General features: G+C 37.9%; 3 protein-coding genes across 3 annotated transcripts; 2 read left to right on the top strand and 1 right to left on the bottom strand.

Annotated features, from left to right (window-relative positions):
* Positions 1 to 308: 308 nt before the first annotated feature.
* LOC117616248 (NADH dehydrogenase [ubiquinone] 1 alpha subcomplex subunit 8-B) lies at positions 309 to 2,918 on the bottom strand. Its single transcript, XM_034345497.1, has 3 exons — positions 2,783 to 2,918; positions 2,479 to 2,687; positions 309 to 705 (listed from the first exon to the last, which is right to left on the bottom strand). Exons 2-3 carry the CDS (start codon positions 2,664 to 2,666, stop codon positions 573 to 575), a joined length of 321 nt encoding a protein of 106 aa, XP_034201388.1. The 5' UTR covers positions 2,667 to 2,687; positions 2,783 to 2,918; the 3' UTR covers positions 309 to 572.
* Positions 2,919 to 2,972: 54 nt separating this feature from the next.
* LOC117616249 (50S ribosomal protein L33) lies at positions 2,973 to 4,278 on the top strand. The gene is made up of 2 exons (XM_034345498.1): positions 2,973 to 3,088; positions 3,817 to 4,278. The coding sequence occupies exon 2, from the start codon at positions 3,819 to 3,821 to the stop codon at positions 3,990 to 3,992; it is 174 nt and encodes a 57-aa protein (XP_034201389.1). The 5' UTR covers positions 2,973 to 3,088; positions 3,817 to 3,818; the 3' UTR covers positions 3,993 to 4,278.
* Positions 4,279 to 6,443: 2,165 nt separating this feature from the next.
* Positions 6,444 to 10,775, top strand: LOC117630148 (probable 1-deoxy-D-xylulose-5-phosphate synthase, chloroplastic). Its single transcript, XM_034362900.1, has 10 exons — positions 6,444 to 6,857; positions 7,032 to 7,163; positions 7,295 to 7,459; positions 7,566 to 7,716; positions 8,177 to 8,448; positions 8,557 to 8,830; positions 9,057 to 9,364; positions 9,507 to 9,788; positions 9,890 to 10,174; positions 10,282 to 10,775. The coding sequence occupies exons 1-10, from the start codon at positions 6,717 to 6,719 to the stop codon at positions 10,429 to 10,431; spliced, it is 2,160 nt and encodes a 719-aa protein (XP_034218791.1). The 5' UTR covers positions 6,444 to 6,716; the 3' UTR covers positions 10,432 to 10,775.
* The last annotated feature ends 867 nt before the right edge of the window (positions 10,776 to 11,642 follow it).

The following is an 11,642-nucleotide window of genomic DNA, read 5'->3' as shown; positions in this document are numbered from 1 at the left end:
TGTAACCTTACACTTCGGGCAGCATAAGCCATTGCCAGCCTCTCTTGTTCATTCCACACCTTACTTCGTTGGGGAACGTTACTAGAGGTGGCAACTCGCACAAAATCTTTATTTTTGCATGTGTTAAATTGTGATTTGTAAGAAGTAGAAATGCCTCCTTCAAGAAATGTCCAGTTTTGGCAATTACAATACATGTTTACACGAGTACCTTTTTGTCTTGGAAGTTCAAAGTGAATCATATAAACCCAACAAAAAATTATGTTGGCATCGGGTTTCAACCTGAAAGTTATGTTTTTCCAAGCAAAAGATGTTCAGGAACCAAAAAAGGAGCCATTTCTGCAATTTGCTTAATGAAAGCCCATTATGCCTTTACAATGGATGCAAGGTACAACAACTCCAACTGCAATAGAACTAATCAAACATGCTTCAAAAGGGCGAAATTTGGGCATACAAATAGGAAAATAGCTCAGATCTAAAACCAAGACGAATTCGAATTGTATGCAACAATATCTGATAATTGCAAGCTGCCCATCTTATTGTGATAATGGTGGGATAAAAGGGCATGCATGTCCTCATGCCAATGGGCATTTTTTCTCGAATTCATCTTGCTCTTTGCGACATAATTCAAATTCATTTGTATTGTAATACATGCATCCAACATAAGCATCCATCTCTTTCGTGCACCTCTGATGAAGATCTTTCAACCTGCAGGAAGAAATGCCATGTTTAGAAGGGTAACAAGGAATATGACTTTCTTCTCACCCCTTCAAAAATAGCATACCTCTGTGTGTGTGTGTGTGTGTGTGTACATCTGCATGTTTGATGAGAAAACTAAAAATGATTCAAACTTCTCGATGAATTAGGTGGAAAAGTTGATGAATTGGTTACCAATCTAATTGTTGGTCAAGGTTTCATAGACATCATGCAATTAACTGGATGATTAAATCACAAAAAATTCCAAATCTGACTTGGTGCAGATAAAAAGATGCATATTTCAATAAGTTGTGAGAGGAGAACGAAACGATAATGACGATACTTGAAAATTGGTCCACTCAAAGCTTGTTAGTGAGACTATATAATATCTTAGGCCTCGTTTGTTAGGAAGGACTAGACTAGACTAGCAAAATGCCTACATTTCATGTGCGATCAAGGCATAATATGAATATTGTTGTCTAGGATGAAGGAGGACTATTCATAAGAGGTTGATGACTAAAACTTATCCCTCATAATCCCACCAATTTCAAGGGGATTAGGGGGGATAAATTTTAGTCATCAACCTCTTATAGATAGTCCCCATTTTTCCTCCAAGTTAGGCAACATATCCATATTATGCCTTCAATGCACATGAAATGTAGGCATTTTTCTGGTCTAGTCTAGTCCTTCCTACCAAACAAGCCCTTATAGTACTAAGCAAAAGTCTTAGGATGTCTGATACAAATAGAAGACCAGTGGGATTTTCCTTATTCATGGTTGGGGAAATACTCACCTGAACTTGAAGTCAATGGTATTATGGTTTTTTCTGTTTTTGCCTGGAACCTATTAATTGGGTTTAGGCTTTTCTACTGGTTCTAGGCCATTGAATAAGTCGTGCAAGTTGCTAATTTGTAGAGAATGACAACCTCGTGATGTGTACAAATATCATGGAGCAATGAACAAATGTTAATTGGAAAGAAATATATATAAGGTACAGAATGTAAAAGAAAACCAAGCAAGCCATTCACCAAAAGGATACTATAATGTCATAAAATCCAGTTTCAACCTACTATCTGGATAGGGTTGAATACTTCATAATAGAAACAATATAGGACAATATACAACATTGTCATTCACCATCAGTGTTCAACGCCGAAGTGGTTTTTTATTTCTAAACCTGGAGTAAGGTCACAATTAACAAGGTTTGGAACAAGGATTCTGAAATCTGCTGCCAATGAACTTTACGAAGTTGATACAGCGAAAAGAAGGGCTAGCAATAGCCTCCTAGTAAGTAACACCTAGATTTATGCTCTCAAAATTTATGGCATTTAGCACAAGTTCTAAAATCTGGGTACCAATAAGCAAGGTATGAATTGAGTGTAATAAAGAACGGGGGATGTGTTTACATGCGGTAGACTCAGCTGTAAAATTAACAAATGAAGAGCATGAACATGTAAGCACAAATTGTGGCATAGCTTCAAATACAAAAGCAGTCAGCTAGACCTCATAAATTGTGGCATAGCTCTAAATATTTGCTTCAATAGACGGTCATGCGATGGTATAAAGTATAAACATAGATGCACACATTTAACATTTCCATTGCAATAACACAAGTTTGAGAATTCTCTACAACCCAGAACCCACATTCAGCTCATTGGAGCAACCAAAGTCCCAAATCAGAAAAAACCACGACACAAAACATTTAAATTCCAAAAGGGTCGACATAAAACCGAAGCATAAGAATCTCAGGGAAATGAAAAAGGAAGCGAATTTGAATTGACTTACAGGCTAAGAACGCATCGAGTGACTTGGCGACCTTTGTCGAGACACTTCTCGGGGTTCGGATCTTTCTTCTTGCACTTGAGAAAAGCCACGTTCTCGGCTTGGCACTGGAACTGAATGTGCTTCGACGCCGCCGTCAGAACTGCCGATGTTGGGATTGGATCTCCTGCTGCGTCCACTGCGCTGGCCATCTTCACTTCCTCCGATCGATTCTGATAAAAATAAAAGATGGAAAATTTGAAATGAACAACGTGAATTTCGAGAAATTGAATTGAGAAAGAAAGCGTAGAATTGGTAAATTCCGTACCTTTTCTTCTCTTTCCTATCGGTTTCTCTGGTTCAATGAGTTTCCTCAGCTGAGTGAGAGAAGGGGGGAGAGGAAATGAGAGTGTTAGGTTATGGTGATAAGAAACACAAACCAGCTAGCTTAGCTGACTCAGGAGTTGGAGGACCAAAAACAAAAAGGTAAGGGTATTTCAGTCCTTTGACACAAATGTTGTTCATTAAAACGGCCGCGTTTCTTTTTGGTTAGGGCTCTTTTCTTCTCTCAACTCTCTGCATCATACTCTCCAGTTCGGCTCCCTCCTCCCTGGCGACTACAAAGGTTTGAACAGTAAGTACTCAATTCTCTCAACCATTTCTAACGAAAAGCTTTCCATTATCTGCCTATTTGTTGTTGTTGTTGCTGTTGTTGTTATTTTACTTGTTTGTTTGTTTTGAACTGGGAATGGTTGGAGGCTTGTAATAATGGAGATGGATTATGGATAGATGGAAAGGATTAGATTCGTTTTTTTTTGGGTTTTCAATGTTTAATATCTTATCTTTAGGGCAAATATGATATGGTTTTGCTTTTTTGTATCAGGCTTGTTGAAGATGTTAATATGCACATGTAGATAATACATGGATTTTAAGTGGGTTTTCAAAGTTTTTGTTCTTTTCAGTTGCAAAGAGCTTTCTTGATTGATTCTATACCTATGTGGCCTCCCTTAAGAATTTCATTTTTAGGGCACAGATTTACACCTGCAAGTATGGTGGCCCTGTGAGTTGTGATGGGTTTTCTGTACTAGGATTACTTACTCTCATTATAAGTTGTTCTGAAATCTTGAAATGGATTTGGATTACAGATGGTTGTTGTTCTTCATCTTGACTAATTTTTCTTTTCCGTTGGGGGCAATATTGAAGGTCATGTGAAGACCAATACCTATTTAGTAATTTTCATGTTTCCTGCAGATGCACATCTTTAGTTTAACACATATATATCTGCCCACCCTTATTGTGTTGTGAAACATGCGTTTTTCTGTTACTTTTGATTGGTTCTCTCTTTCTCTTGCTTGAATTAAGGAATGGGTGACAAAAAGAAGAAGGCTACCGTTTTCATCCGACTTGTCTCAGCTGCTGGCACCGGATTTTTTTATGTCAAGAGGAAGCCTACTAAGGTGACAGAGAAGCTTGAGTTCCGAAAATTTGACCCTCGGGTAAATCGTCATGTTCTATTTACAGAGGCAAAAATGAAATGAGCAACCTGTCTGTCCAATATAGATGATTTCATTGCCTCACCTTGTTTTTATTTCTGTTGTTGACACTTCGTTTTAAGGTAGAGACCTAACTCCTAAGAATATGCAGTCGTTATTGGTGGTGTCTATTTTATCTTGATGAAAGTTCGTGCTTTCTCTATCTCAAGTATAATAAGTTCAAATTTTGTTTGGCCATTCAACTAGTCTTATGCTGTTCCAGAACAAGGTTGATTAAATGTTGAGGAGCTTTTATTAAGAGTTAATATGATGTGGTTTCTTTTTTTGTAAAGTCATCATGCTATCTCCCCTTTGTCTTCTACGTGACCATATGATCTTTGCTTATTTCAGACCTAAGTTGCTAGTTGTTTGAATTTGAGTTGTTTTCTGCGTCTCAAGGTTTTTGCTTTGAGTGCTGCTAAACGAACCCTAAAATTAACTGAGTACACCCTATGATCTAAGTATACCATAATATTTTAATTAAAATATAAAATTAACTAAGTACACTCTATAAAACTATCAAAAATACCCCTGATACACCCTAATACTTGTAGCATTATTTTATAGTTGATTTTCAGCTTGATTTTTTTTAATAGTGTATAAATCTTTGACTTTTCATATGGATTTATGCTTCTACTAAAACTGTTGACACTTTTTTTCCAATTCCAAGTTCTTGCAATCACCACATCTTTCGTTAAAAACAATAGGACAAGCAATCTCTTGATTAGGGTTGAATATGGTTAGTAGGGTGTATTTATTAAAATTATATTTGTTTCACAATTCCATATATCCTTTTTGTTCATTTTATATTAGGGTAAATCAATAATTCAATATATACTTTTATAGTGGGGTGTAATCAGTTAATTTTAGGGTTCGTTTAGCAGTATTCTTTGCTTTTGGGCTTCAGTCTTCAGAGTTTTTTTTTTTTTTTGTTTTTGTTTTTTTGGCCAGACTCAAGTGTTGGAGCTTCATCAACCGAAGTGGATTAGGTTTGGGTGAAAAAAAAAGTTGGCTAAAACATGGAAAATTTGATTTGGGTGAAATCGTGATGGGTTATTTTAACGAATGGGCCCTCAATTGATAATGTCATTTTGTTATCTTCTCAATTGGCTGATAATTTTTTCGTTCTCGTATTGCTCTTGGAATAGTAGAACTGGAAGCCTTTTTTCAACAAACAATTTTCACCTTTTTTTAAAAAGAATTTTGCAGGCTAAGTATATAATGGTAACAAATAGCAATGTGTTGTAAATTATTATAATAATATAGTTTAATCAAGGTGTAAGCGGATGTGGGTTAGTCTTAGTCAGAGCAGTAAGCTCGCAGCCTGACACCCAAGCTTGAATTCATCTCTCCATAAATTAGATTAAATTAGAGTAATTATATATAAACGTTTACTAAATTTCCATGATAAAATGATCCGAAAGAACAGACACACTTCTGATACCTTATCCATATATAACAGGCGTGTAGAAGCAGCCAAAACAGCATTTTTGTCCCGGTGTGGTTTTTATTTTTTTTCCCCCTGGATTTTCTTGGGCTTCGGCCCTCCTTGTAACCGAAAAAAGAAAAATAAAAAAGGATCCCATTGAAGGCACTAAACAGAGACGTTCATATTCCTACCTTAAATTCAATATGGATTAGGCTCGTAGATAGAAATCTTCCAACATCATAAAACCCAATTGCACATAAACATCATTAATTGCACATAAACATCTAGGGCTTGGGATTGTGGCTGTGTGGCATTGCGGTGGCCGTGCAGCCTGGCGGTGGGTGGTGGTGTTGTGATCCTTTTGATTTGGGATCGCGTAAGATAACAATTTGTATTGAATTGTGGTACCACATCGTAATGCTAACATGTCGTGTAGTGATCTTATTTCAACTTTTAGTAAATACGTTCGTTGAGATGCTAAACAACTGTCACGTGAATAACTCAGTCTAGCATTCATCTATAATATAACGGTATTTTTCACAAATTCGTTGTGACTGAACAACACTCACGTAACAATTAAGTTTAGCACTAATCTATAATATAATGGTATTTTCCACAAATTCATTGCGACTAACATTCCTCTTTAATATAACGGTATTACTCAAATTTTCTTGTTAGATAACTGTTGGGGACCAGTAATGGGCGGTTTTTCTTTTCAAGATAGTAATATATTAGTATGAAATTATTAAATTAAAATGGATGACGTTGCAAAATAATGCGACTGCCACGTCAGTGAGTGACCACCAATTGGAAAATGTTTTTTTTTGTGTTTTGCTGTACTCATATCTATCATCAACTATCTTTCTGTGATTTCTAGTGACGTGGCCCAATGAATGAGCACATGCACACTTTGATCCAGAAACATTGGTGCTGGTGAAAAAAATTACAAGTATGAATATGAAAAGTAAACAAGTTTAAGCTGTTTAGACCATTTTTGGTCTTTGAAAGCTCTTATTAATTTCCATTGAGTCGTATACACCATTCACCATCAGCCACAAATTATTCACACTAACGCATATTTCAGTCCTCTCTCTCTCTCTCTCTCTCTCTCTCTCTCTCTCTCTCTCTATTTATTCAATTCCCCACTCACACTACCACCACCATTTTCCCCAGCACTTCCTCTCAGTGGGAAAACTCTCAGGCCTTAATTTCTTAATAACCCTTTTTTGGGTTCTTCTTCATTTCACTTCTAATTACAATTTTGAAGTTGTTCAGCTCTCCTTGAAGTTCTTCCACGTGCAATGGCTCTTTGTACATTCTCATTTCCTGCTCATATCAACCGGCCAACAACACATTCAGATGCTCAGAAATCCACCTCTTTGTTTTCCCATTTCTCTTGGGAAACAGTTCTGCCATGCCAATCTCAGCACAAGCTCAATCAGGTTAGAAAGTCTGCATCTGTCTTGTACAATTTAAGAAGAGGAACTCATTGCATGGCTGAGATGATTTAAGGAGGAACTGGGTTTTGTTTACTATGTCAATTTCTGAAAGTCCGAACAGACCAAAACCTTTTGCTGAAAGATAAGGGCTTTTTTGTTCTCATTTGGAACACACAGGTCATGAGGAAAAGGCCAGCTGGGATTTGTGCATCGCTGTCAGAGAGTGGGGAGTATCACTCACAGAGACCACCCACTCCTCTCTTGGACACCATAAACTATCCAATTCACATGAAAAATCTTTCTGTCAAGGTACATATCTGAAGGCCTATTACTAACTGGTACTTTTCTCAATATCTTTTTTAATTTTTATATCCGGAAGAGCTTCAAATCTTTGCATAGCTTTATTTTGATATTTTTTCTTATGCTGATTGTGAATTCAGGAGCTTAAACAACTAGCAGATGAGCTGAGGTCTGATGTCATCTTCAATGTTTCTAAAACTGGAGGTCACCTGGGCTCAAGCCTTGGTGTTGTGGAGCTCACTGTGGCTCTTCATTATGTCTTCAATGCTCCTCGAGATAGGATCTTATGGGATGTTGGCCATCAGGTTTCAATCTCACCTTCTTTGGTTCCTCAAGCTTGCAAACATGGAAAAATATTGATACTACGAATTTTCCATATCTGATTGTGAGTTTTTGTTTTGATTTATGTAGTCTTATCCACACAAAATCTTGACTGGGAGGAGAGATAAGATGCACACTATGAGGCAGACAAATGGGTTAGCTGGCTTCACTAAGCGCTCTGAGAGTGAATATGATTGCTTTGGCACTGGTCACAGTTCTACCACTATCTCAGCAGGCTTGGGTAATTTCTTCTTCTGCACCAATTTTGAAAGCTGTATTGATCTTAACAGTATTCTTGTTTTGGTTATAAAATGAATTTATGATTAGAATCTAGAATTATGATCTGAGTTAAAACATTTCCATTTAACATCTTTCCTTATCTTATTGAAGACAGTTTCTTTAGAACTAATTAAAAACCTATATAAGAATAATTCTATTATTGTGTAAATGAAAGAAATCAGCTTCCCTTGAGAATATTTGTGTAACTGTTTGTGGGATGCCTGATGATACACTTGCATCTTATGTTGTGGAAAATCTTTATTATATAATCAGTCATACAATCGCATTGGCCTTTTCTATATATGAATGATCCAATTGACTTCTATTTAATTTCTAAAGTTTCAGTCTCGATTAAAATTCTTAGATCACAACATTGATTTCTCTCTTTGGTTTTAACCTTTGGGATGTTAATCAACACACAGGGATGGCGGTGGGAAGGGATCTAAAGGGAGGAAATAATCATGTAGTTGCTGTAATAGGTGATGGTGCTATGACAGCAGGGCAAGCTTACGAAGCCATGAACAACGCTGGGTACCTTGATTCTGACATGATTATAATTCTTAATGACAATAAACAGGTTTCTTTACCTACTGCCAGTCTTGATGGACCCATACCTCCAGTAGGAGCTTTGAGTAGTGCTCTCAGTAGGTTGCAATCAAACAGGCCACTCAGAGAATTAAGAGAGGTTGCCAAAGTAAGTAATCTGAAGTCAGAACAGAATTAAGCATAAAGAAAGCACTTAAACATATTTAAAATCTGGTGAGTCTGAATGTGGTTCAACTTTCATTTGAGTTTGTTGCAGGGAGTTACCAAACAAATTGGTGGTCCCGTGCATAATCTGGCAGCAAAAGTTGATGAGTATGCTCGTGGAATGATCAGTGGTACTGGTTCATCACTATTTGAAGAGCTTGGACTATATTATATTGGTCCAGTCGATGGTCACAACTTAGATGATCTTATATCCATTCTCAAAGAGGTGAAAAGTACCAAAACAACAGGTCCTGTCCTGATCCACCTTATCACTGAGAAAGGCCGGGGATATCCATATGCAGAGAAAGCTGCAGACAAGTACCATGGTAAATATAGAATTTCGTGGAATAATTTAATTTCCTTATGAAGTGGAAGTTGAGGGCACAAGTGCATCATTATTCGTTGAATTATTTCTGAAGTTGATCCATCTCATTCGCTGAAGATGCTATGAAAGGAAAACTGATCATCTTTAATGCTGTTAAAAAGATCTCAGGTCTGCATGTGCCTTATCTCAATCCATTAAGAACGTTTAAGTAGTTTTGCTTTTTGCAGGAGTGGCCAAGTTTGATCCTGCAACCGGAAAGCAATTCAAAGCCAGTGCTAGTACACAGTCTTACACAACATACTTTGCAGAGGCTTTGATTGCAGAAGCTGAAGCGGACAAAGATATTGTAGCAATCCATGCTGCAATGGGAGGTGGAACAGGCATGAATCTCTTCCTCCGCCGTTTTCCAACAAGATGCTTTGATGTTGGAATAGCAGAGCAGCATGCGGTTACTTTTGCTGCAGGTCTGGCCTGTGAAGGCCTAAAACCTTTCTGTGCAATTTACTCGTCTTTTTTGCAGAGGGCTTATGACCAGGCAAGCTAATAGCTTCTTCCATATACGTCTTCCCCCATCATTACCTTCTTTTGAAATTTTATGTAGTGCTATTCTTTTATAGTCATAATATTACTGAAGGAGTGCAAACTCAAAGGTTGTATTCTCTGGGTTCATGCCACAGGTGGTACATGATGTAGATTTGCAGAAGCTGCCTGTGAGATTTGCCATGGACCGAGCTGGACTGGTTGGAGCTGATGGTCCCACGCATTGTGGGTCTTTTGATGTCACTTTTATGGCATGCCTGCCTAACATGGTGGTGATGGCTTCTTCTGATGAGGCAGAGCTTTTCCATATGGTAGCGACGGCTGCGGCCATAGATGACCGACCAAGTTGTTTCCGATACCCAAGAGGAAATGGGGTTGGTGTTCAACTGCCGACAGGGAATAAAGGCACTCCTCTTGAGGTGACTTTCAACACAGTCTCTACTTCTATATATCTCCATAGTGGTGGAAAGTCTCAATAGTATTTTACATGATAATTAAATGTTTGGTAATTCATCTACAGGTAGGAAAAGGCAGAATATTGATTGAAGGGGAAAGAGTGGCACTTTTGGGATATGGAGCAGCAGTTCAGAGCTGTTTGGCTGCATCCTCTTTGGTTGAATCCCATGGCTTGCGCCTAACAGTTGCTGATGCACGGTTTTGCAAACCACTGGATCGTGCTCTTATTCGCAGCCTTGCAAAATCACATGAGTTTTTGATTACTGTGGAAGAGGGATCCATTGGAGGGTTCGGATCTCACGTTGCTCAGTTCCTGGCCCTTGATGGCCTTCTTGACGGCAAACTTAAGGTATGAATTTGTTGTTACGACGTATGATGTTTCATTGACTCTTGCATTAACATTGAACTCCTCAGCTACTGGTAAACAAACCTCACTTTGATGTCTATAACTTGCAGTGGAGACCGCTGGTTCTTCCTGACCGGTACATTGACCACGGTTCCCCTGCTGATCAATTGGTCGAAGCCGGGCTCACCCCTTCTCATATTGCAGCAACAGTATTCAACGTACTTGGACAAACAAGAGAGGCATTGAAGATAATGTCATGAAGGGAAACTAAAGAGTTCCCTTTTTTCACTGCATACAAAACCAAAACTGTAATGATTTATATTTAGTTTCCCCATCTGTATAAAGTAGCATATTTGAGCAAGAGTGGCATTAGCTGAAGGCAACCTAACCAAGCCAGTACATCAATTACCAGCTCAAACTAGTTGAGTTCCCAGAGATTTTAGCATGTCCTATAAATGCAAGAATTGATTTGCAGACCAAAAGAAAGCTTTTGAAGTCTTTTTCATGTTTGCAATTCCAATTCTGAGTTGCCAAGCACTTGGTTACCTCATTGCTTAACCATTATGCCAATAAACAAAAGCTAGATCTGCAAAATATTATTGAAGGACACTGGAAAGATAGGAACAAGGGTGGAAAAATTGTTTATTTTTCTGGTATATGATATAATGCTGGCTGCTTTTTGTTGACGGTGAATGTGAATGGTGCATGTATCATGCTGCCTATTGTTTGATAAAGTACTAGTACTACAAATGTTTGAGATATGATCAATTCTGCAATCTGTAAAATCTGTCACAACCAAGAGGTTGGTGGGTCGGTGCTGGAAAATTTCACATGCATTGCATTTGTCATAATGCATCCCACTGTACTCAGATGCTGACACTTTGAGAGAGGGGGGGAGAGAGAGAGAGAGAGAGAGATTAGGTTGTGGAATTATTTGTTTTAAAGTCAAGAGCCAAAGCCATAGAGGGGCACTAGAAAGAAAGATGTCAATTCCATATAGGCTTTGGCACAAGACAACATTCGATATGTAGGCAGGAGGAGACTAGTTAGTGGTGAGTGGTGTGAAACCACATTTTATTAGTACTTTTCATGTCTTGCCAAAGCAAGCACATACATACCCAACTGATAAAACGAAGTATATATCCCCACCTCTCCTATTATATGTCATGAATTGACATATCTCCAAAATAGTTAGTCAAAAAAAAAAAATAAATAGAAAGAGTTAGGCCACCTTGCCTTATTCATTAGAAAATGAAAGCAAATAATACAACATTGAAAAAGGCCACCGCATATGGAAACCAACCACCAATGCATTATCTCACCTTATATCCTGCAAACAAATTATTGCACACCTCAATATTAAATAAACAAAATGATTTGTGTGCCAAAAAAAAAAAAAAAACCTTGTATTAATGGAATGGCTTATTTCATTCATCCGTCACAAGTGCGAATGCGAGACCCACAAATAGGA

Source organism: Prunus dulcis, chromosome 1 (genome assembly GCF_902201215.1).
Source record: "Prunus dulcis chromosome 1, ALMONDv2, whole genome shotgun sequence".
NCBI classification, from domain to species: domain Eukaryota; kingdom Viridiplantae; phylum Streptophyta; class Magnoliopsida; order Rosales; family Rosaceae; genus Prunus; species Prunus dulcis.
The sequence above is the reverse complement of the archived record's forward strand: the minus strand, read 5'-3'. Positions and strand labels throughout refer to the sequence as shown.

Bases quoted from the DNA above. Each gene is read 5' to 3' on its own strand.
- LOC117630148 (XM_034362900.1), top strand. From the start codon at position 6,717: ATGGCTCTTTGTACATTCTCATTTCCTGCTCATATCAACCGGCCAACA. The intron at 7,164-7,294 runs GTACATATCTGA...TTGTGAATTCAG, and splicing joins TGAAAAATCTTTCTGTCAAG to GAGCTTAAACAACTAGCAGA. The intron at 9,365-9,506 runs GCAAGCTAATAG...TTCATGCCACAG, and splicing joins TGCAGAGGGCTTATGACCAG to GTGGTACATGATGTAGATTT.
- LOC117616248 (XM_034345497.1), bottom strand. From the start codon at position 2,666: ATGGCCAGCGCAGTGGACGCAGCAGGAGATCCAATCCCAACATCGGCA. The intron at 706-2,478 runs GTAAGTCAATTC...TTCTTCCTGCAG, and splicing joins ACTCGATGCGTTCTTAGCCT to GTTGAAAGATCTTCATCAGA.
- LOC117616249 (XM_034345498.1), top strand. From the start codon at position 3,819: ATGGGTGACAAAAAGAAGAAGGCTACCGTTTTCATCCGACTTGTCTCA.